The sequence below is a fragment of the Homalodisca vitripennis genome, chromosome 1 (genome assembly GCF_021130785.1).
Source record: "Homalodisca vitripennis isolate AUS2020 chromosome 1, UT_GWSS_2.1, whole genome shotgun sequence".
Classification (NCBI taxonomy): Eukaryota; Metazoa; Arthropoda; class Insecta; order Hemiptera; family Cicadellidae; genus Homalodisca; species Homalodisca vitripennis.
In genome coordinates, this window is record NC_060207.1 from 140,410,867 (window position 1) to 140,437,596 (window position 26,730).

Here is a 26,730-nt window from a genome sequence, read left to right on the forward strand (position 1 = left end):
CTAGAGTTAAAAAACACTTGTATTCTTCTATTAATCTCCACGCAGTCACTATGGTACCAAAATTTACATTTTCTCCGGTATAAAACCACACTGTTATTTTTCCACACTTCCCACGTCTAACCACTTTGCTAGTGCCCGCCATTTATTCAATTGCTAGTGCTTCACCTTGTTCGTACAACACAATTGTGCACCAAAAGCAACTTCTGCTATCAGTGATCAAAACTACTATATTTAATACTTTTTCATAACGTTATTAATATATGATCTTTGTTACTATGTATGTGTATTCAATATGGGTTGAGTAATTTGGTCTCCGTCTAAGTTTACATTTATGTAATTATGAGGATGCTATTTTCACAAACACTACTCATAATAAATGTCACAGAATATTCCAGAATTATCCTTTTAAAAAAAAATTAATGGATAAATGTTCAGTTTTTTAGTAAAAAATTAAATATTTATGTATGACCAACACATGCACAATTTCTCAACCTCTTTTTTACATCCAGATTTAGAATTTCCTATCGATAGTTTTAGTGTCTCATAATATTAACTATAATTAAATGACTAAAACTACTTGTCACTTTTGAAAAGAATTGTTCACAGAAATCCTGAATGAATATATATAATTTTTACTTATGATGAGGCTATTACAATCCTTTATGGGGGAGTCAAAAATATTTTAAGTATTTAAAATGTTCAAATGCAATATTTCCTTGTAGAGCAAGCCAGGTGAGAGAAGAACTGAGGAAGTTGAGTTTGCGGTCAAGAAGCTCCATGTTGACACTTGCTTCCACACCTGAGTACAAATCTCCAATTAAACTGACACAACAGATAATTGAGATTGAAATAACCCATGTGAGTAACATATTTTTAGTAATAAACAACAAAGTGATCAAGTTGGCTGGAACTGCTTTACACTTTCTCAAACGTTTTGACACAGTCCAGACTAAAACATGAATTTGTTTGTTATTAAAACTTCAAGGAGATGATTTCTAAAGTCTGCTTGTTATTCTAATTAATACAATTTGTAAGTTTAGGGATGTTTTAAGTAATTCGTGTTTCATCTAAATCAAGTCTTCTACATGAAATGAAAATAAAAGATTATTTCGTTTGGTCCATGTTTTAGTGATTTGCTACTAAAACTTATCAGTTACCAGGTATTAATTGTCCAGGTAGTACAGTCTGTGCCAGGAGTAAGTTGTTTACTACCATCATATTGCTAAGTTGCAAGGACAATTCTAAAGACGTCTGAATTTTAGCGAAGTTTTAACAAATTCATTCTAAGTGTTATAGAAGAAACTAAAATAAAATTATATTTCAAGCTTTAAATATTTATTACTTTTAATACACAATATATAATTGTTTATTATGAATCATAATTATAATAAGTCCTTAATTATAAAAATAATTAGTGAATAAAATATTTATGTAAGAGAGTTTTAATTCAATAAGTCAACAACTCAATGTAAATATTCAGCTAATTTACTTTTGTCTGTACTGTTTATCTTATAATACTAAAAAATTGCATTGTTATTTTATTACTGTACTTTACTATTAAATAAAATTTTAAGTTCTTAGTAATGCATGATTTACAAAAAAAAAGAACGTGTTGGGGGTTTACAGCAGAATGTTTGTTTAGAATGAGATACAATTTTTGAGAAATCTGTTTTTTCGTATTAAAGCAAAATATTATTTTTAATTTTCTTAAAAATGAAACTGCAATACAATATTTTTTTGTTTTATTTATCAACAGATAATTTAACAATTTGTTAATATGAAATATATTTGCACCAGTTATTTGTATGAGTAGTTTAAACAAATATTTAAAAGGCAGATGGAAAGAAAAGTTTAAAAATTAATAGAAATATCAATATGATGAGAGTGTATGGGAATCAAAGAAAGCCTAATAGAGGTTTTTATAATTTTTCCTGTTGTAAAATAATAACATTGATGCTGTTTACGGAGTGATATAGACCTCACAAAGGAAAAGAGCCAAAGGGTAGAAAAATGTTTATTACTAAATAAAGGTTTGAATAGAATATATCAATATTTAATTAGTTAGGCGTTTAACAAATATTAAAATTGCAAAATTATAACTATTTGAAAAAGTGCCATGGCAATGTTTATTGCTACAAACTGAGGGTTTTTAACACATGTTTTAACCTGTTTAAGTAAGTGTTAATTTGTCATCTAAGAGTGATCTAGAGAGAGATTAGTGTTTCGAATTAACACAATGTAGATGGGTTTATATGAATGGGTAGTTAATAGAAGATTTATTTCTAGGTACTCAATCAAATGGCAATTTGCACGCAATAGCTTCATTTTACTAAATTTGAATACACCAAATAATGTTACTTCATACTTCTTAAGTGCATTATAAGTGTTTTTATTATATTGTCTTTTTCTATAGGTGGAAACCGCTGGCCACTTCTATGGACACATTTTACCAAGGGACGATAGACTCATCAACATTCATCAGTTGATGAACCAGAAAAACAGGCTTCGCCGAGTGACTGGAGAAGTTCTTGAGGACTTGATCTATGCTGCTCCATACAGAGATGGGGATGATGAGTTCATGTACTATCGGGCCAAAGTCAAGCGGAAGTTTTCAACAGCTGACAAGCAATTTGTGACGGTAATTTTAATTGACTTAACTTGCAGGGAAAGTGTTTTGATACTTTTAACCTCCTTTTATCGTATCCTTTTAAATAATATTTTATTTTTAATTTCTGCTATATGATGGATAAATGCACATGACAACACCATCACGGAACAAATAAAATTATCTTCAACATAATTTAATATTCACATTGTTTAAATATTGTTCTGCAAATAAAGGGTTTGAAATGATTTATCGAGTTATAATATGTTCAGTTTAATATTATTTCCTTCCCTTTTTTGCTATGTTTTGTTTGTGTAATTATTTTGTGTTCAAGTGTTATGTAGTATTAATTCTAAGGTTTCATATATCATTATTAATTTTATTGGATTCGCCAGAAAACTAGCTTGCAATTAAATATTTGATGAGTTTGGTTATCTATTCTATGCATGGCGACAGTTGTCACTTCATTGGTTCCATGATCCATATTAGCTCAATTAAAGTTGCCTTTCGAGACATGGTATATATATTCTTTCTCTGAACACAATGAATATGGCAGTCAATATCTCAATTTAATATGTTTTTACTTACTCCTGTGGCCACTCGAAATCCAGTTGGGCTTTGGCCTCACCAACAATGTGCCTCTATGCTTTGGCTTATTCCAAGATCATTATCTATCTTCCTTAGGTCTACTCTTGTCCGATGTTTGCATCTCATTTTTGGTTTTTCTCTTGGTCCTCCTCTTAATCTAATTCCTTGTTCTTACTTCCCTCACTCTTAGAATGAGAGATTCCTCCTGCCTTCTATTGACATGGTGTAGCCATTTTATGTAATCTTCCATTCTTCTTTCTCTTGATAGGGTCCCACAATTATGATTCATACATTAAAACAGGCTGGACCATTATTTTATGCAATCCTATCTTGGTTCTATTGGTTGACAGCTTACTTTTAATTAGCTTTATCAGGCTCTCCAGGAACTTCTGTCTGCTTCAGTTATCCTGAGCTGTAATTTAGTATCTTCTGTGTTGTTATTCTTGAAGGTAGTCCCAATCTATTTAAAATTATTCACTTTCAGAAACATAATTTAAGAATCCAGTTTTGCTGGATTCTCTTCAGATCTTCTACTTATATGTTGGGATTTCTCTTCATTGACCATACCTTGGCCTTTGCTGCGCCTGTTAAAAACCTCTGTTAGTTTCATGAGATCCTCCTTCTTTCTGCCAAAATTACAACATTATCTGTAAATCCCAGCATATTTATTTCACTGTAATGGTCAGACCTTGTGATACATTCTTTGTTTGTTGTTTTCAATGCATGTTTAATATAAAAATTAAACTGGATATAGATAATAGACAATAGACAAAACATCTTTATTACATGATCATAGAGAACAGTAATTGAGTCATTACATTTTTGTTTACATAACAAATAAAATTAATAGCAAATAATATATTACATAAATAGGTCAGAGTTTAAAAATTCGTCTTCGTTGTAGAAGGGTCTCTCTTGGAGCCATTCATTCAGGGCTTTCTTGAAGTGTTTAGGCTGTTGCTGTTTGATATTATCTGGAAGTTTATTGAAGTATAGGGCTCCTTTGTAAGATGGTTTTTTTTCCAAAGGGCTCAGGTGATGTGTTGGTAAGCTGAAGTTTGAGGCATTTCTTGTATTGTAGTTGTGAATATCGTTATGTCTTTGTTGTCCTGAGTTAACTGCTTGTAGGATGACATCTTGAATAAGAGATACTATTGTGAGAATTTTAAGTTGCCTGAATGACTCCATGCAGCTTTCTCAGAATTGCAGACCTGCCAGACTCCTGATAGCTCTCTTCTGATGCTTGAGAACTCTCCCAAGGTTAGTTGCAGTTGTACTTCCTCACACTGCTAGTCCATACCTCAGATGTGATTCAATCAGAGCGAAATAAGCAGTTTTAGCTACCTCTATGTTACTCATGTGTCTTATTCTACGTATTACGTAGATGCCTAAGCAAAGTTTTTTGCAAAGTTGGTCAACATGAGGCTTCCAGTTTAGATTTGAATCAACGATGACGCTAAGGTACTTAGTGTGGTTTTTGGCTTCCAAGCCAGGTAGTGCTGTCAGGTCTGCATTTCTGTGTTTTGTTGTGAAATTAATCTGGACAGTTTTATTTTCATTTACGACTAAGTCGTTGGTTTGGCAGTATTGTTTAGTTTTGTTCAAAGTATTCCTTGTGCATATGTTGAGGTGGTCTATTGATTTGTTTGCTGCAGTGAGGACGGTGTCATCAGCATACATAACTCTTTGGTTGTTGTTTGTAAGCAACAAGAATAGCACTGGGCCTAGTACTGATCCTTGCGGTACTCCCCTTTGCACACTAGTGAGTTGTGACTGGGCCTTTTGCATGGTGTTTTCCCTGGTGCATTGGATTTCTACTATTTGTTTTCTGTCATTCAGATAGCTCCAGAACCAACTTACTGCTGTTCCTTCTATGTCTAGGGTTCTTAGTTTTTCAAGTAAGTGACAATGGTTTTGGCAGTCAAACGCTTTGCTGAAGTCAAGGAACAAGCTGGTTACTGTGCAGCCTTCTTTTAGCTGATCGATAATGTGCTCAAAAAGCTGTATGAGGGCGTTAGTTTTAGATCTGCCTCTTAGAAAACCATGTTGTTGGCTTGTTAAAAGGTTGTTATGCTGAAGATCCTGCAGGAGGCCTTCCAGCACAATCTTTTCAATAATTTTGGAAAAGGTTGATATTAGTGAGATAGTTCGATAACTGCTGGTGTCGGTTATTGGCCCATTCTTATATTTAGGGTAAATTCTTGCAGTTTTAAGTTGGTCTGGAAAGATTCCTTCTTGAAGTGATTTATTTATAATGTCAGTAAGAGGAGCGGATAGTTCTTTTATGGAGGATTTAGTCAGCTTTGCTGATTTTTCATCAATACCAAATGAAGTTTTTGGCTTAAGAGTGTCTATGGCCTTCTCTACTTCTGTGGGAGTTACATGTTGAAAATAAAATTTATTAATATTAACCTGCTTTAGGTTTTGGTAAGTGAGAGGTTGAGGGTTAATTTGGTTTTTTTAAGTGTTTTCTGAGCCACAGTAGCAAAAAAGTTGTTAAAACAGTTTGCTACTTCTGTAGGTTCCTTAATAATACTTCCAGTAATTTGAAGATGAAATTGATTGTCTGCTTAGGGGTAGCCTTTCTTTCATTGTTTATCACTTGCCAGAGGACTTTGGACTTGTTATCTGCTCTATTAATATAGGCTGCTGTAGTTTCTCTTTGGAGTGCTTTCAGCTTCTGGTCATATATCTTTTTTCTATGTTTTGTTTCTTCTTTATCTTCGGCTCGTCCTGAGCACTGCTCTTTTTTAGAGCTTGGAGGTATAGATCTTTTAGCCTTGTGCATTCTCCATCCCATGGCTTAGGTTTTTTGTGCTGTTTGTTTCTTTATGTAATTAAAGGACAGTTTTTGTTTAGAAGTTTTTGTATTATTTTTTGGAAGTTGTTGTATGCTACATTTGTGTCAGTTTCTGGCTGAATGGAGCTCCAATTTTGTTTTTATAAGTCAGATTTAAAGTTATTTATTGACCTTTGGCTGAAATTTCTCCTTTGTACTTTTGTATTGCAAGTGCGATTTTTCAACAGTTTGATTGTAGCTAATTGACCTGTGTGGTCTGATAGGCCCGTGAGAATGACTGATATCTGCACAGCCTCAGGGTCTAGGTTTTTGCATATCCAGTCAATTGACTTAGCTGTTTCAGAGGTGATTCTTGTCGGAGGAAGAAGCAGCCTTGTGATGCCAAATGAAATCAGCAGTTCTTCTAGTTTGCTGTTTTCATTATTTTCAATAAGGTTGTCAACGTCTATGTTCCCTATTATTGCTATTTGTTTGTTTGTGCCAGTAACTTTCTCCAGCTCCCTCATTAGAATGTCTATGGCTTCATATAGATTTGCTCCTGGTGGCCTTTACACTCCTAGTAGGTGTACAGTTTCTTTTTTAAGTGTGATTTGGAAGAGGGCAGTTCCACAGACCAGTTCAGGTTCTTCTCCACTTGTACTTAAATGTTTTACAGTGTTCAAGGCCTTTTTTAATATATCCTGCTACTCCTCCTTTTATGTAATTTCTTCTTGAAAATCCTCCAGCCAGCGAGTAGCCATCGATTTTTGTACTTTTTAAATATGGGAGAGCCTGTCTTCTAGCTGTGCTCTAGTGGTGATTTCAAATGTGTCTGTATATTCCTTTTCTGCTGTAACCTTTCCTTTTGAGTTTTCCATCCACATACTTATTAAGTCAATTAGCTTTCCTGGTATCTCATTTTTCTTCATAAGCTTCCAGATATTTGTATATCCGGAAAAATGTCCTGATCTATTGTATGCTTTTTTGAAATCAACATATAATATACATAGGCATCTTTGCCATATTCCCAATACTTTGAGACTAGTTCCTTCATTGTAAACATGTGGCCAGTAGTTGATTTCCCTATAAGTCTACTTGATTTTTTTTATTATTTTCACCCTTTTTAATTGGTTAAACACTAATTTTTATAATATTTTGTAAGTTGAGTTCAATAAGGAAATCTCTTTAAGGAGGTTATCTCCTTTCTTGTGTGATGGTAATATGATTGCTTCTGAGCATTCTTGAGGTATATTTCTATTTACAGTATTTTCAAAATTGGCTTGAGGAGGTAATGGGTTAATTTCTCACAGACAGCAGCTATCAGCTATATTAGTTAAGCTTTCATTTATGTTTAATTAAATAGTATATGATATGATGTTAATGTATATTCTGCCAAAAGAATATACATTAACACACCAAAGACCGATATTGTCACTTAAATCTAAGCATTCCCACAAAATATTAATATCTTAAGGTTAATGAGTAACTTAAATGATAGATTTATTTTCCTGTGGAGAACGATGGTTGGAGTGCGTGGGAACTCCTTAATTTTAAAGACTTAAGCAAGCCTAAACATGAAAAGCCTTTACTTGCTTACTTTACCTAGAACTAGTAATGTGGCGAAGGTAAATATCAAATTCTCAAAAAAGATTAGAATTTAAAAATCATTAGACAAGATTTGAAATAAATCTACCGAGATTTGCCACATCACTAATAATTATGGACAGAAGTCATGTTCATGTCCCACCACTTCCAGTTCAGAAACATGAAATCTTCCTTTTGCCAAACTAGTAAACCAATGAGTCATTTCAACCATTGAATGTAATGATCAAGTGATATTGGCAAAGAGTCACAAAGGGAAACTGAAGTGTCCTCAGGTAGGTTCTTTGTTGTATAAGTGTTATGATTCAAGGCAGTACATAATGCTGGTACTGTAGATGGAAAAAATTGGGAGTATGCAAAAAGTAAGGAAATATTGTGATTTGTCAAGCAATATTAGACTATGTTTATAATAATGCATTGCTGCATGTTTTTTGTGGACGACAGTTGATCAATAATACTCAAATTTTGATCGTTGAAACATTGTTTTTTAAGTACTTTGTGTATAAAAAATGTAGATACACAACCAAATTTGTCATACAATTACCTTAAATTTTCTCTTCATAACTTCGGTATTAATTTTATTTACTCTCATGAATTTGCAGGTGGTTTTTATTGACTACGGCAATAATTTGGATCTCCCTGCTTCCGAACTGAGAGAGTTGGACAGTGAAGAGGCACAACAAGAGTTAGAGAAATGTCCACCTTTTGCACTTCACTGCACGTTGGCTGAGGTCAGTCATTTAATGTATTAATTACTAATTGATGTACTGTTTAATTTTTCAACTATTCAATGTCTCTTATCCTGATTTGGGTGTTAAATATTTTCGAAACCTTTATTGCTCAATTTCCATCCTGTCTGTCATTAGATCATGCATGGAATCCCCAGAGGTCTCAGGATCAGGCCTTGTGTGCTCCAGCCAGTCTTGATTATTTAGATTCAATTTTGGAACTAAAAATTATTCAATTCAAAAATAAACCAATTATGTGTGCCAATTATTAAAATATGGTATTCACCTCCCATAGTTACATATACTCAATATAGCCATCTACCCATCTCAAGACCCCGAGTTCCCCTAAATAAAAAATAATGTGGTACATCTTAATTAATGCTAGTTGCAAGAAAATATAGTCATATATATATATATATATTTATCTACGATACTTAAATTTAGAAGTGCTCTTGGCACTAGAATTCACTCGATTGGTCTACGTCGGAACTCTGCAGGAACGTCACAGGAGAGGTAAGCTTATCAGCTGTTGGGGGCAATTGGACCACCACATCGGCCTACCACACTCTTTTCTTCCAGTACCAGTTAGTTGTGGTGGGAACTTTTTTAATTCTGGACCAACCGCTAACCCCTGCGGCAACAAGTCAAATTTTAAAAAAATAAAAGGAATAGGATTGGACAAGAGACTGGCCAGTTAGTAAGTTACAGAACTTTGTATTCAGACTAAATGTTGCTTTCCCTAATTGTTTTATATCTACTTTAAGTGACAAGTATCCCAATCCGGTTCTGGACGGTATGACCACTGTGCGGTCATGGTTCCCAGCGCAACGCGGCTTGGGTTTTGGGGAGTCCATAGATTCCCCAGAAGACCCATACCCATTTGCTCAGTCTGGGCCTATTGTCACTTATAGTGGTATCCAAGCTCAGGCATTTGTCCAATACTCACACATCAGTTTCAAACGGAATTAATATATAATTTAGGCGACTTGCCATCAACAGTAAGACAATAAATGATTTCCCATGTAGTATACCATGCAAATCAGTATTATATGCAGATGATACTACTTTAGTTTGGAATGAAAAATAAATAGAAACATTGCAAGTAGATCAAAATGTATCAATGAGTATTGCAGAGAGGTGGTTCAAAACAAATGATTTAAATATCAATAACAAATTACAGAAGCAATCGAGACAGTGTCTATTAAACTACTTGGCCTATTTGACAGAAATTTGAAATTGGATATACATATACAATATCTTTGTACAAAGCTTATCTAGAATCAATTATTTATATTATACTAAAAATATTTAAACTGAGTGTTAGTAGTGATATATTGGTTAATGTGTAGTATGCTGTTTTTACTCCCAGATTGTATATGGTACTATTGTATGGGGAAATAGTACTTATATGGAATAAATTAGTTGGTGAAAATTTGCTATATGAATTATAAAAAGACTAGACAATGATGAATCTTGTTTTCAAAGAATTAAAAATAATGATACTTTAATCCAAGACACCCCTGGATTGGTTAAGGGTTGGACAATGCCCAGACCCCCATTGTTCTGGCCTCCAAGTTTGATAAGAGGTGCAGCCCAGGTTTTTTAGTACACCATAATGTCACTTGGATTTGTATAGAGTTTAATAAGATACCTTTTGGAGCAGAAAGTAGTGGGTTAGTTACAACAAGTAACGTCGAGAAGGGGGTGTTTGTGTCCTGTTGCACAGCAATGACAGACTGAGCTGGGGGTTGAGTGGCAGGAGAAACATTTAATGTTTAGAATTGGCGGCGGATAAGTGCCATTGTGTGGTACTTGCCCTACTGCTCACGTCTGCCAATGCTAGTGTCGAGTGTTCCCCATATGTACAACACAAACATTAAACTTTAAGTCCCTGTCCAACCTAGCGCTTACCGCTCGTATCGCGGCCAAGGCCTCGGTTGGTCTATGAACGATTGCTCCTCACACAATTCAATTCAATTCAAAAAACTTTATTCAACAAAAAATTTGTTAAACATTTTATCATTACACACATTCACGATTGTCATCAAATTACATAGTTTAAAACAAAGGAAGTGATATTATGTTTTGATATCACGGTCATATCCAAATCTCGACTGAACTGCATTTACACCGGCATAAAATGGCGCAAGTTTTGTGTCCAACTAAACATCGCTAGTCTAAACGGGTGCAAGAGTGTCAGCTATTTAAATTTCAATTATAAACATTGCCGAGACATCACTGTTGTGTGTGAACAGACTTCGTCTTGACTCCCGGAACGACCAGCGATACAATTGTAGCAAGTACTAGTGACAGTTCTTGTGAGTAAAATTGCTTATATTTTCACAGTTGTGCAAATTCTCTCGCAACTTTACTTTCCAGTGTATACGCAACTTAATGTTGTTGCCAGTCTATAGATGGCCAGCCGATTGATCAGCCATGCTCATCAGTTTTTGTCGTTAGAGCAGCATTGATTGGACGACGGCTGGAAATCTCGTCAGTTCTCTGGTCAACTATTTACCAGAATGATTTCTACGCACACGTGACGTGACGATCATTCGGACACTTCGAACTGTTCAAACAAAATAGTCCAACGTGCATGAGGATCTTTATGTCTTGTTGTTTCGGAGTTTGCACTGTCTATTCATGGACAAAAATGATCGGCAGTACTCAAATTATCGATTGGTGAAACATGTTTTTAGTTCTTTTTGTATAAAACTATAATTAGAAATATATAGCAACAGAATAAAGTAATTTATAAGAATATTATGATTGAAGTTAGTTTTTTCTGTGTTTATATTTTTTAACGCTAGCAATTACCTATTGCAAGCAAAGCTATATAAAACTGAATTAAAACTTCGCTAAAAACTTCTTTGTACCACTTCCTGTTACTGTTTCAGACACAGATTCAAAGTGAAAACTAAAGTGTAATTATATCTTTTAATTGAACTATATTTCTTCAAGTATTATTTACTACAAACCTGAAATCTCTATGTATTAAATTTGTTTTTGATGTTGAATATTAAATATCTGTTCCAAACAACCTTTAACTAAAATTAAAGTTTAAAACTTTACTTGAACAAATCATGCTACAACTTGTACCATCTTGCATTGTCGCATTAATAAACAGTACGCTCTGATTCCTTCTTAAATATTTTGTATCAACATAATACAATATTCCCTGTAAAAGAGAGCTTAACATTAGTTGACAACAAATTTCCCATATCAACATTGTAACTTAAATATAAAATTTATACTTATACAAAAACTCTCAAAGAATGGATTTGGAAAAAGAAAGAATGGGTGCACCACTAAAATAATCTACTGAACACTGAAAATGGAATCCTGAGATTCATGAGTTGGAGATTATATACCAACCCCTTCCTAACCAAAACTACCTGATCACCGACACCCTTGACTGGCCTCAGACTATCCAATCACAAGGCTAGAGAAATTAATTGTTAACTGTTCTACCCCTATTGTAACCAGTTATAAAAGTCGACTTCCAGATAAACCGCTGTTTTTATGTACCAATCCTACCTTCCAGACCCTTTCTTGAGAAATTAATTTTTATTTTAGCATGTTTATTCTCCCATAATTATTAATTAATTAAATTGTAATTTGCCAATGTAGCAAATGCTGCTCAGAGAATCCTGCAGGGATTGTTTAGGAGAACTTGATTTGCTAACCTTTCTGGCCCTCCACATATATGAGACTATCCTGTACTGTCATTACAAATGTAAGAGACAAGGGCAGGGGTGTTGTTAAGTATAACACCATAGAGCGGGATGCGTTTAGATTCATATAGGCTTTAGGCTAACGGAGCTCTGCCATCTGAGGTTAAGGCCAAAATGTTCAAGCTGCCTTTAAAATTGCGTGTTGGAAAAAGGAAATCACTGTTTAAGAGGAAGCTAAGGCACCTTCTGGTGCAAGGAGCTTACTACTCTGTTGGTGAGTTTGTGGATCATGATTATTAATCAGTTTGGTTGGGTTGGAGGTGCCGTTGTATTTAGAAATTTAGCTTTCTATCTTGAAAACTATTTACATTCTTTGTTAACAACTATAAGTATTATACAATTTTTTGACTAACCTTTTCAATATGTTATAAGAGTACTATTGTACAAAAGTAATGTGACGTTTAGGTGTGCCCCAGCATATGGAGTGATCAGGTGGGTCAATGGTCTGATGCAGCCAACGATTATGTGACTCGCACAATTCTAAACAAGGCTTGGGCTGCTGAGGTAATGTTCTTAACATTTCATGTAATGACCTTCATTTTATAGTTAATTTTTGTTTTAACAAAATATGAACTGTTTCTAAATAGTTTATATTAAATAAATAAGGTATTTTCTTGTTGTAGAAGGGTTGTTATTTATACAGTTACAGAGTGTTAGAAAAGTATGGATTAAACTTTGGAAATATATGGATTATAATGAGAAAAGATGATCATCTACAACCATGGTCCACCTCATTTCAAATAGCTTTTGTTTGTGATTGTAACTTAGTCATTCATAACAATTTTTTTATGTTACAATGTTGCCATTTTGTGTACTTGATTGAGTAAGATAACATTCCAAAAAATGTTATAACATTTTGAATTGGTGCCTTTTTGAGTTAATATATTAATAAGTTTGACGTCAGATTTCACAAAACTGGTACATCAGATAAAATCTAGTAATACAATAGAAGGACCTAGTTCTGTAAAGAGAAAAGTTATGTACAAAATGATTTTAAAATAAAATTTTGCTGTTTGAATAATTAAAATGTTATGTAAATGTGCTAAAAATTGGCTAAACAAAATTTATTGGTTTTCTCAAATTTTTTAAATCTTAACCCAACAATAAGCTATCAATCTTTATTTTTTGTTTTATGATACATTTTACCAATGGCGTAGTGTAGTAAGTACGAAGTTTACGCAAAATGACTTAGTCAAGCAACATCGAGCATGGCTGCTGCTTGAATAGGTGACTGCTGAGCATTTCTTGCAAGCAGTCCACCTGTTCGGCGGCCATTGGTGATGGTTTGAATGTCACTTTTAAGCCGTTGGTTCCAATGTTAAGTGTCAAGAGAGGGCTTCTTAGCCCTAACTTCACTTGGTGAAATAAAACATTTATTTTGACATTCTATGTTGCAGTTAAATTTCCTTCAATTTTTGATACAATCTAGGTATCAATAACTTGAATATGGACACAAAATGACATTGCTAACTTTCTATTGTGAGTTAACTTACCAAGTTTTAAATAAAATACACAAGTCAGTCAATTATTAAACAGAGCGAGATATGATATGTGAATAGTGAATTATTGTTTATTTAAATCTATTTAATATCTTCAAAGCTATTGGCATAAACATGGCAAACATTCAACACTATAGCTAAAATAGTAATAACTAATATTTCTAGTGTTTAATAATAATCTAATCACACTTTTGTCCCACCATGCATAGACATTACTCTTTGTGCTTCTCTCCAAAGATCAATATTCCCAAAATTATTCAAGAGTAAAATAATATGAGGCTCTGTAAAAATAAAATTTGTGTAACAAGTGGTTTTTTTCCTCACTTCATAAAATGTAGTTGATGTATTTCATGTTATATTATTGACACTAAGATCCATGTGCTTACTTTCATATATGTGTATTTTTTGTTTTAATATTGTACATTAATTCAATTTTCTTTTTGAATAAAAGAAATTACTTCGTCATATTATACTAATTTAATATTTTTATTTTTTTTTACTCTATTCTTCAAACAAATTATAACTTTTTGCAGGTATATTCATGTATTTGTGGAGTGGCATCAATACACTTGTTTTTGAGGGATAATTCCAAGCCATCAGACAGTGCACCTTGCACATTGAATAAAGTACTCGTCCAGAAGGGATTTGCAAGGAATAAAGAGGAAGACTACTTTTCAAAGGTAATTTAGTTTTTCACAGTGTTGCAACAGTTATCAGATATTTCGTTAGTTCGCTAACACTTTAAGGAGTTTATCATAGCATAACAGCTATGGCACTCAAAGGATTAAAAGTCAGTGACAAGATTTCATTTCACTGCAATTTTTGTTGTAGAGCCCATCCTAGTTCACCAGAACTTTTATTTTTAACTCTTTAGTCTTTTTTACAACTATTTATCATTATTCATGTTTTTGACAAAAACTGTTTCACAAAGATATACCATCATTCGTGTTTTTGCCGAAAAGTGTCTCACAATGATATATCGTTGCACAATAAATGTCCGGTAACATTATGTTTTATCCAATTAGATTATTTTTATACCAATTTGTAGAGAATTAAATTCTCCACATACAAACATTTTTGTTTAATACTTGACTAGGTATATATGACTTTATATTAATTGATGAAAAATTGCCTCAAATTCATGTATGTTACAATTTATTTGTTTTTGTATAACTTGGATATATTTTATATGAATTATTTTTACATTTTTCAAGATCCATTCATAATTATATTGCTTTTAAGATATGTACTATCACAATAAATAAAAAAATGTATATATAACACTTAACTTAAAATGTGTTTTTATTTTTTCAACATTTTTATTTATTATATTGGCATGAAGTACTTTTTTTAAATGCAAGTTTATGGGCTAAAATACAAAACTAATTTTGAGCAAATATCATGATTTGTTTTAAAGTAACAAATTTTTAAGCAAGACTGCAAAAAGGTCATTTTGAGCTGAATAGTTTTGGTTACGACCCATGCTAAAATGCGGAATAGTTTCAGGAAAAGGTTTTAAAAATTAGTGAACCGCCATAGGTTTAAACACTCGTATGAAACATAACTTAATGAACGAAAATGTGAATTTATCACATTGCAAGATACCTCGAGAAATATTTCATCTGTAGTCTTAAGTTTTTGCCTGAAACATAATTTCTACATTGATAATAATGAGTTCTTGATGGTTCATTCCCAACCATATAATTGGGCTGAGCGTCATTAAAACCTATCACTCAGTAAGCTGACACAATTCCTACAAATTTGGAATTTAGGTCATACATATTACCCATAATGTAAACAAAAATAACATACATACATCCATATAATTATTGAATGAGCTCTAGTGAATCTTATTACTCGAGGGGCTGGAAAACTTCATATATACCTGTTTGTGAGTCTGTCCGCACAATATCTCGAGAATAACTCAACTGTAGACTTGAAATTTATCATAAAGCTTCTTTTCTATGCAGGCAACATCAAATTAGATTATGTTTCATACCATTTCATGAGATTTTCTGAGCCTATATATTTACTTTGTTCTTATGAGTAACTGTGATCACAACAAGAAAATTGTAAAATAAATTAATTTTAAACAAACTGAGAATAATTATGAAGTTTTAACATGACATAGTAATGCCTGTTGCCTAACTGTAGAAAGATTTCATCTGTAGGCTTTAAAATGAAATAGATTTATTGGCTTAATTTCTAAATAGAGAAACATTATTTCTGTCTGTGCATGTCCATTCATTCGATTTGGTTGAGCATTTCTGAATCCTACCGCTCAGTTGGCTAGCACAATTTCAGCTGGGGATTTAAAAATTTCCTTTGTGTTTAATTGCATGTCTGTCTTGTCTGCAGGACATCTATGAGCTATAGTCAGTGGTCTATTATATTACACACGGTGTGGCTTATTCCTACCTTGTCTGTGTTGTATTAGTACGATTCCATGGAAAAAAGTCATTCTGTTTTAGAAATTGTTATCTTAACAAATGAGGTATCCTGACCTGACTAGAACATACTGTATAAGGTGCCACCATGCTTTGGGTCTAGTATTATGCATAGGAGCTTAAAATTTTCTGGAATTTCTGGTATTTATTTTCTTTTATTGTAAGCATAGATTGATTCTTATTTGAGAGAAGTTATTGATAGGATGAACCATTAAAACAATGTTCACCTGTAGAAAATTGAATTAAAATTCACACAAGAAGAGTTCCTGACTCCGTTATCTCATTAGGATAGATAATTGGAGAAAGTAGAAGATAGTGTACTGCTCTCCTATATCTTGTAATAATACCATTTTAATGAAATCCAAGAGAGGATATCTTAGAGTGGAAAATGTGCTGTACAATGTACACTGTAATACATTTCTTTAGTTCAGAAATGCATATATGTACTTTTAAAAACAAATTTATTAACATCCATTTGATAAATATTTTAATGAAAAGAATTTAAAAATAAGTTCATTAAATGTTTTCTAGTAAAAGCCTGCATTTTGCCACTATAAATACAAGGTTGGAGAACACTGCAACTGTTTGAGGAGTAAAGTTTCCAATGGATTAGTAGTACTTTCATTCGTCATTGACATATCTTAATGCTATTGGACAAATGGAATTGAAGTACCAAAAAGAAATAGTTTTGTATATTTTAGTTGCACATTGTAATCAATTTTGAAGCGGAATAAATTGTTGTGTTTATTGTTAGCTAAATCATGCAAAGAGGGTGGAAGTCCAGCAGAGCGAACAGTACAACGTTGAAGCTAGTGCGGATTATGAAGACGGAATGGTCAAGACCTTTGAAAAAGACCTCATGTCTCTTCCTACCACCAGTGGCCTTTCTCGGGTGAGTCATCAAAGTGTTACAACAGGATTTTTAGTAGTCATCTGAATCTAGGAAAATCTTTCTTTGGACAACAAAGTTTGTTTCTCTTACCTATTTTTTGCTCACTTTGTGGTTTGCATATCCGAAGTATTGAGGAATAATTGTCTTTTAGATTGTTTTTACATATAAACAATATTAACACTACTATCATTGTCTTTTCGTTGTGCACATTCTTAACAGAAATCCCAGAGCTTAGTTTATAGTAAATTTTGGTGCTCAGGTATATAATTATTAAATTTCCCTGAGGCCCCTTCTATATAGAATTTTATAAAGGTTCTTTAGATTACCAATAAAGCTGTAGGATGCAGGAGCTTTGCTAAGTTGAGTTGTCTGCTCACCTGTCTCATCTGTAAGTTAGACAAAAAAATAAAAGGAACCAGAATTGTTAAGTATCTGCATCCTTCCTATATGCCTTTCTTTCTTTATTGAAATGAACATATTTAACTAATGTTTAACACTAGATGGATGATTGTTGAGTCAGTTGAGGTGTCATGTGCAGGTGACCCTGAAGGGTCCCAACTCACCTTTAGAGATGAAGCTGTACAGTATGACTAGATGCAGCTCCCAGAAAGAAGTAAAGGTTGAGTGGAACTCTGTCAACTCAGTGCTTCTCGATGCAGACCCTACGGATCCCCATGACAGGTATTTTTGTTAGGTGGGCAAGTCAGTTACTTTAATTAATGTCCTATAGCTGCCCAACAATATTTACATGGTTTTTTTGTTATGACAAAGGATTTCAGAGGACAGCATGCCTATTATGAATACTTGACTTAGTTGCCTCCAACAAATGTACAACCACTTAACGTTTGAAACCAAAATAAAATTAGGAATTTTCAAAAAAGTACTGAATTAGTTTACATCCTATCATAGCAATAGACAATAAGCAATAAGTGAAAAAACAGTTTCGTTCACAGAAAATGTCAATGGTAGCATTATGTAAGATAGGTCGTCTTAGCCCAGCAAACAACAAAGTACAAAGTTGCCTAAGGATCAAAATTGGGAACTCTACTTTTTATTTGCTTCCTTGGAGAGATAACAAAAATATTAATATGAGTAAAATGTGTGTACTACGTGTATGTATGCACTAACGTGTTAGTAACAGGCAATTCACAGGAAGAGATTGAGATTTCTTCTTTTATGGAGCTAACAGCCATTGAAGAGTGTCATTGAAGAAATCATAATTTGTTATTGAATAAAAATAAGTTTAATTTCATAAAGTTCTCTACATAAAAAAATCAGCACAAAAAGGAACCATCACTTATATTGTCCATAATACAAAAAACTGTATAAACTGTTAGGTTTAATCATAGATAAATACCTTTCTTGAAATAAACATATTGACAGTATATTAAATAACATTTTATCAGGAATATATATCTTACAGCACATGTCAAAGTTGTGTGATGAAAATGTTAATTTGCCTTGAATAGACAGCAGGCATGTATTTATACACAAATATAAATTTAGAAAATACTAACTGAAAGCAAATAATTTCTTTTGAACTAATATAATTTGCTTATTAGCTAATCTCTCTAGGTTTTTGAAGTGTTTTTCAAATGTTTTAGCATGTAATTTGTGTACTGCTGTTGAGCTGTCGTCCTCAAATAAGTGTGCTTTAGATGCTTGAGCATAAGCATAAAATATGAGAATTTCAAGTGGAATATTGTTTATATTGTTGTTTTCGATTTATTACCTCCAATTTTTCTGTATACTGCTACTAGCCAAACAATGACAATGGTAATACAATAAAGGGCACTTGTGTTTTTCTCGTAGCCACTATCGATCTATGAGCACAACCACAGACAATATGCAAGACTACTTTCTTCCCGATTCATTATTTATTAGTTAGACATAAGAAAAATTTCACTTATTGCTATGTTGCTGGGCTGGATGTGAGGGAACATGAACATGATTTGTGTCCAGTAATTAATGACATGGAAAATCCCTATCAATCAAGTTTTCATCCTATTTTTAAAGATGATATGGATTTGAGATTTCCTTTTGGCATATGGCTACCCTCCAGCACCTCCCGAGCACTAAAGAGTCTTTAAAATGCCTAAAACAGTGATCTGAGGGGCAAAACAATAAAAATCCCGAGTAAGTTAAGTTTAATTACATATGAAGATTACCGCTTATAGTGTCGGGTCGGCATGGGCTGTATGGGCGGAAAAACGTTAAACATGATTTCACTGTATTTAGTTACTATTCCGAGTTATTTACACAGAAGTCTGTATCTAATTCAGAATCGATACTTGATTTTGGTATCGGTATCAAAGTTGGATTAGGTTGTATCAGTCAATCTCCAATAAAACATGTGATTCAATATTTTTGTAAATTAAGCTGTATTTTTATTTATTTTTAACGAATAACACAGCAATTGATACTGAATTTGGAATTGCAACCATAACTTGAATATCAGGACCTAATCTGTTTTAATTATATGGTTTTGACAAGCAATAGTTAGTAAATATAATATAGAATATGACTTTATGTGAAATCGAACAAACACCAGCTGAAAAATGTAGAAGATAGTATTAAAAAAAAACAATGGCTAACTGTATACTTCTCATCTGTATTTTCTTGCCTACAGGCTTTTGGTAGCAGGGTCTGTTACACAGTCGGCGGATGGTCGAAAGCTCACTCTGAATCACACCACAGTTCTGCCGAATCTGAATGGCCTTGCTGCACTCATCTGCCTCATCTTTGCTCCAACTATCGAACTCAGGTATGTCCAAAATATTACTTACTAATTGTAGAAAATTATGTTGAGTTATTCAGTGAGCTTAAAACACTGAAATAACATTTTCAGTAGAATTAAACTTGTGCCAATAAGTTGTTTTTTTTTTTTTTTTACACAAAGAAAGTGGCCATCGACTTCAAAGTTCAAATAAAAAACAACTTTTAGAGAATGAAAGTGTCCCAAGATAGTTTTTTTCCCATAAAATATTTAATACTTTCGATGTTGATGTTCAGGTAACTAGACATTTTAAAAGCTAGCATAAAAAAATATCATTCAGTTTGCTGTACTTTTAAAAAAGTATGGCCTAAAAATAGAAAATAGTACATTTACATTGTTTTGCATAAAAAATTAACATTCTTTCTTTTTAAAAAATTGTATAATGCATAAAGATGTAATTTTCAATTATTACCAGTATTGAAAGATAATGATCAAAAAGACTATTTTTTTAACTATGTGAAGAAGTAAAAGTGACCTTTTTGAAAAATACACTTTGATTTTTTTGTTAGAAATCATTTACTTAAAATTGGTAGACATGTACATTTTGTATGATAGTTTATGTGAATGATTTTTGTATTACTTCTCTTAGTGTCATTCTTGAAATGTAAAAAAAAAGATTATTAAGAACAGATTTTAATTTTAGACTCTTCAGTTGTAGAGTTTTGATAATTGTATTATAATATAAATCTTTTGAACAAAATTAGTGAAGAATTATCAAATTTGGCCAATAAATGTCAAAGTTTTATTTTAAAAGTAATCTTACGTAAATAGTTGAAAACGACATAAGACTGAAAAAGGTAATAGTTTTGCCTTCTTTTAGAGTAATGGTTAAAAGACTTCCACGGGGACCAGATATACTTCAATTTAACATTTTATATCTGGGCATCATGTGTCCATCTAGATAGTGTTAATTATATACTAACACGAGCGCAGCATTTTCTTAAATTCACATAGATTATGGCAGACACCTTTAGGAAGGATTGATTATTATAGGAAGGATGTTTAGAATGCAGTAACGATTCTGGAGCTAGTAACTTTCAAGGGTGAAAAGATTTTTTTTTAATTTGTTATGTACTATGGACATTGTGGTTCTAGAACTAAATAGAGAATTACATCACTGCTTCTGCACATATTGAAGATCATACAATTATGTTAAAATACCCATGGGAGCATAACTCTGGATGGACATATATACAAATTATCTAGAACATTTCTGAACTGTTTACTGTTTGAAAGTTGTAAGTAAATAATATATTGTAATAATGTTTAATTTTAAATCTCTGTGTTCAAATACTCAATTCAGTCTCTTAAGTCTTTCACAGACAACCGGAGTCATTTTGTTCTTGACAACTAAAGAATCTGTATAGTCAGTTCAAGCAGTTTAATGAGATTGGTACTGGTTATCAGAGGGTTACACAAAATTCACATAAATGTCTTGCTTTGTTAGGAAGAATAAATGTTTTTCATTTTAGATTGGATTATATCATGACAGACTTGAAATTTTATTACATCAGTAGTGATCATTTTATTTAGCCAATTTACAATAATTCTATTCTAACAATCCATGATGTTGATAGGACGGATGAGAGCTTGTCACAGTACACTGGTGCACTCTGTGGACTGGGCAAGCTGAGCAGTGGTCTACCCTTGTACAAAGAAAACGATATGGAAATTATTTTTGACGTTGAGTTTACAAATGAAGATCTACTGAATGTAAGTAGAGAATAGATATACTACTTCCATTAGTTTGTGATTTAAGGATTGGATTCCTGAGAAGGTAGACTAAAATTTGTATATATTGTATCATTCATTATTGTGTCATGTTTTCAGTATTTTGTGCAAGAACTTTTTTTTATTTGTTTTATAATCAGTTTATATTTTCAATTTTCATATTCATACTGATGTAATGAACATTAATTTCTAGTGGGTCAGTGTTACCTTAGTAATTATAATTATATAACTTAACATTTCATGGCGACTGTTGGTAGGTGAACAAGCTGCGCTACTGGTTGAACGAGAGGTTTTGCAGTGATGATACTGAGGATATGCCAGATTCTCACATTATTAAAATACAGAACCACATCAGGGAGTTCATCATCAGGTGAGTGTTAAGTCCTACCACCGGTGTAAATATACTAGATTTAAGGTTTGTTTGGAATTCATGTTCTTCATCTTCACCATCACTATCAGTATCACTATCTTAATCATTACCAGCTGGTACAGGACTTATGGTCTGTTATATGTACCTCCCTCCTCATGTTATCTGTCTCTTCAAATCAGTGAACATTATTTGTATGCAGTTCTACTTTTTTTAATGTTAAATGTGAAAATATTGGTGTCAACTACTATTATTACTGGAAAAATTAGGTCACAGTCTAATCCAACCTACCTTGTGCTGTCAATTTCTATTCTTTCACTGCTTTGAATATGACCCTTTCCATATTTATACAATATAATTCAAATAGTATTAAATTGGTTAGATCTGAGGTCTTGGAGCAGGATCTCAGAATCAAATTGACCCTATATTTGTTAATTTCAGGGTATAAAAAGTTGATAAATACAAATAAAATAGGCCTTGAGGTGGATCTTGAAACTCACATTAAAAATAAAACATTTAGTAGGCTCAATCTCTCATTAGAAGCACTAGTTTAGCTCTTCTTACACACAGATTGTTTACACATACATTTTTAAGTAGGGTCTCAGGTCCTATACGCCGCAATACATCCGTCAACACACCGATTTATTCTCATGGACATCCTAGGAGATTCATGTAATTTAACAAATATATACATGGACATTTTCATAACTGTAGTTAATTACACAATACATTTTCAGATAAGTAGACAAAGCTCTGATTAAACATTTTTCACAGAACTTCTTATAATGTACATCCTATGAATTTGTGAACTTTTATAAAGATTGGTATGACCATTTTATGAAACACAGTTATTCAAATCTAGTTTATATATTGATTGAATGTGCTGAGTTGTGAGCTAAAACTACTCTCATTAATTCATAAAGCCATTTTATACACAATCTTTGTGGATTAATTTAAAGCTGGAAACATGCCCTACCAAACATTGCATGGTATAAAGGTCAGAACATGTAGGATTAGGGTAACATTACATTCACTGGGTAGTTTTATGCTGTTGTAATTACAAAGGTCATTACAAGCTGTGTATATTACAGTTTGGTGAAAACCAGATCTCAGCGCAACAGTATCAGAGTATACCCCAATCTCCAGCCTCACATGTGGGGAAAATTGAAGCTAGATCATGTTTTCCACCCATTACCTGAAGCGGACGAAGCTGACTTGGCCAAATTTATCTACAAACTACATGAGGGGGTAGACATTAATCCCAAAAATGGTTGTTCAGAAATTGAACGGTTTATACACCTTTTGGAAAAACTTGAGGAAACCTTGAATAGGTAAGTTCACTGTTTCTTTCAGTATTATCCTGTAACATTGAGTACTTATTATTGAAAATCTGAGACATTGTCTCGTGCACCCTATTACTCTTAACTAATTGAAGTAGTAGTTATTTAATCTTCTACTGGTTTGTTGACTACAATTAATATTTGTGAAAACATAAGAGTTTTGTTACATTGTTTGTAATAACTTTTTTGTTTATTATAGAGTCATAACATTTAAAACATCGTATAAAATTCATGTTCCTCTATATTGTTGTACAATTTTTAGATAAAGACATATGAAAAAATAATGGGAAACCAAAATATTTGACTCAGTAGTCAGTACTTTGTTTGTCTTTAGACCAGTTGGCAATTGATATCATCAGAAATACAGGCATAATACAAGTGACAAGCATATTTCCTTAAGCAGTATCCAAAATGAGGTCAACTAAGTTTAAATTACAATTTAAAATTCAATTGAGTGAGATCGTAACATTTAAATTTCACAGAAGAATAAGTTAGATAAAGCAATAAGCAAATAAATAATAAAATAGTTATAAATATTAACAGCAGGTATTAAAAATCAACAATAACAAGAATAGACTTAGTAAAATAATAACAGAATATAGGATGTTCAATAACAGGACTCTGGATAAAAGATTAAAACACACAATATATACTAGGACTAGTCAGGTACTCATCAAGCAAATGAAAAGGGGTTTTCACTATCCAATTAAAGATCACAACTTTAAATCTATTGAAATTAACATTATGAGCATCTTTACCAAGTTTATTAAAAAGAGTAACAGATAGTGGAAAAAGTTATATTTCGTTATACTGTCTCACATAATCATTATTGATCAAATTTATGTTCCTTATTAGATATGAATGAACATCTCCTGTTGGAACAAGGTTATCAGATACAAGTTTAGCTTTTACTTTCAGTATGCAAGTGTATATATACATATTTATAAAAGTGAGAATGTTTTCTTTGATAAACAAAGGCCTACAAACAAACATTCGATTCGGCATCGTTAAGTACTCTAATTTGTTTTCTTTTAGATTATGAGAATTCTGATAACATCTGATCCATTTCCCCAAAGATGCAACCCATACAGCACAGTGTTGTTAAAAAAGCAAAATAAGCATTCTTTAACTAGGGTTTAGACAAAACATACTTCAACTGCCGTAACAAATATAATTCTGTAGACAGTTTTCCACAAACCAAATTTATATCATTAGACCAAGAAAGCTTTATTCAATTATTATACCAAGGAGTAAAACATGAGATATTTATTCATCAGACATGAAATAATTGTGCAAAGTGAACAAAATCTTTTAAGTTTTACTGACATTTAATGCCAGTTGATTTGACTGAAACTAGTTTTCTGCATCACTATAAGCTACATCCATACATTTATTTAACCATAAGAAATCTTTATAAGAACTAAAAAAAGTAGTATGATCAACAAACATAATTAAATCCGTCTTAATGCTAACAGGAAGATCATTCATAATGACCACAAACAAAAAGGACCAAGAACCAACCTCTGCGGAACTCTAAACTCAACCGACTGTTGAGTTGAAAGACAGCTTCCAACCTTCTGCCCGTGGTCGGTTAAGAAAGATCTAAACAGAGACAATTCAAGATCAGAAATTCCATAATGAGATAATTTTGAGATCAAGATATCACAAGGGACACAGTCAAAGGTCTAAGTGAGATCAAAAAGGGTTGCCAAGGTGGAGGCTTTGGCTTCAAAACAATCAACAACAGACCTCACCAAGACCTCAACAGCATCTACAGTGCTTTTACCTACTCAAACCCCAAACTGACAATTTGAAAAAAGGTTCAAGGATTCAAAGGGAGCACTAACCTGTTTGTTCATGACACATTCCAGAATTTTGGAAAAAAAATAGAAACCACAGAGATCGGCCTATAAGATCCAGGTGAATTCCTTGGCCTCCTCTTATAAACAGATCAGGCATTCATTGATACATCATATAAGTGGAAGAAGAATAGAGAAAATAGTCTTCTTCAATATGTCACTTAACACTCCATATACCGGGTGAGGCAGACCACCAGTGCAGTATGTATAGCGGGAGAAGGGTTTGGTGTACTGACATAAAACAAAGTGCTTTCCTGATAAAATGCCTTTGGGGAGTCATGTTCATCAAATTCTATGTACAGAGTATTCCAAAATTAAGAGTCGAATGTTTGAATCTAAAAATTTTAAATTTAAGCATAGGGCAAACCAAACATAATTTTAAAGGTCTTGCTTGTTAAAACGAACTCATTGGAAAAAACAGAATTCACTGATCTTAATCGTTTAAAAATGGCGGCTGTTGTTTTTTACTGTTGTAATTTACTGAACACACTGTACTTTTTAATCAGTTTGAGTTTTGTTTATTCTGACCCCGATTTCTTGCTCACAAGAAACTCAGCTTTCTTCTGATCAACTACATGACTACTTTTAAGAGTATTATGGTGTTGACCCCAACTTAAATTTTGAAAAATTCAAATTTATATAAATCAAACATTTAAAACTGCAACATGCATAATGTTGTATATAATTTTAAAGGTCTCATTAAGATGAGCAAAGTTTATATTTTAACTTTTTTGTATCTAATAGTTTTCTAATAATAGGCAGAAATCTGTTTTTATGTAATTTTTACAAGGTATTTTAGTGACACTTTTAGTATCTTTTTATGAATAAAAATTATATTATTAAATTAAATTATGTATAGTTTCCTAAAAATACACAGAAATATGTTCAAATTTAGTTTTAATTTTAATTTTTAAATAATTTTAAAATATTATAATAAATTTTAAGTTTGTACATTTTTTACTGGAGTTATCTATTTGTTTAGTAGTTTTATTTTGTTGAAGTAAAATGTAAAAAGGGCCTTGAGGCCTAATTTTGCCTCTGTACTCATGTACAAATCAAAAAATTATTAAAAGTAAAAAATATTAAGAGTAAAAACTATGGTACTTAGAATATTTCAACAGCTTAAAGAATGAGTTAATTGTGTTACAGTGGTTTGAGGCCTCGCCAGATATATTGTGACCTCTGTGATGCTCACTTTGAGTTTCTTAACCAGCTGCAGCAACACATGGATACCACCTACCATCAGCGTCTGGTGCAATGGCTTCAGTCCCGTGCCAATGTCCTAGGGCTCACATTTAAGAAAGGATTAAATCTTAAATAATATGCTCAATATTAAACAACCATAAATTTCATCTTTATTTTTCTTCAAGTTTGATTTAGGTCTCTTTCATTAGTATTTAGTTGTGAAGTAAATGAAAATATTGAGATCTGTTTTATTTTTCTCAATTTTCACTTTTGATCAATAAGTTTTTTAGGATAAGACATGATTAAATTTTAATAAATGTAATATTTAAATAAAAGAAGAGAACTGTTTAGGAATTTAGATTGTTTATTTCAATTTAAATACATTGTAATAAAACTGTGATTATTTGTATATTAAAATAACATCTATTATAACTGTAAACTTCATTGTGAGTATTTGTATACTAAAATAACATGTATTATAACTATAAACTTAGTTGTTACATGGCCTTGTAAAATATACACTTAACACAATTGTTTTTTATTGTAAAGTTTTTTATTTTGTCATCAGTCACAATAAACTGATTGTGATGTTTTTAAA

At 32.3% G+C, this 26,730-nt stretch overlaps 1 protein-coding gene across 2 annotated transcripts in view; it reads left to right on the plus strand.

The window, feature by feature from the left end:
- Positions 1–26,730, plus strand: part of LOC124372256 (probable ATP-dependent RNA helicase spindle-E) — a 116,419-nt gene extending 89,689 nt beyond the window's left edge. For both annotated transcript variants that reach the window (XM_046830640.1, XM_046830633.1), the window contains exons 16-27: positions 723–858; positions 2,414–2,638; positions 8,177–8,305; positions 12,442–12,540; positions 14,069–14,215; positions 16,737–16,874; positions 17,413–17,555; positions 19,504–19,638; positions 21,228–21,363; positions 21,639–21,751; positions 22,840–23,079; positions 26,097–26,730. In XM_046830640.1, coding sequence (XP_046686596.1) covers positions 723–858; positions 2,414–2,638; positions 8,177–8,305; positions 12,442–12,540; positions 14,069–14,215; positions 16,737–16,874; positions 17,413–17,555; positions 19,504–19,638; positions 21,228–21,363; positions 21,639–21,751; positions 22,840–23,079; positions 26,097–26,268 — 1,813 coding nt within the window. In that variant the 3' untranslated portion in view covers positions 26,269–26,730. The remainder of the gene's footprint in view (positions 1–722; positions 859–2,413; positions 2,639–8,176; positions 8,306–12,441; positions 12,541–14,068; positions 14,216–16,736; positions 16,875–17,412; positions 17,556–19,503; positions 19,639–21,227; positions 21,364–21,638; positions 21,752–22,839; positions 23,080–26,096) is intronic.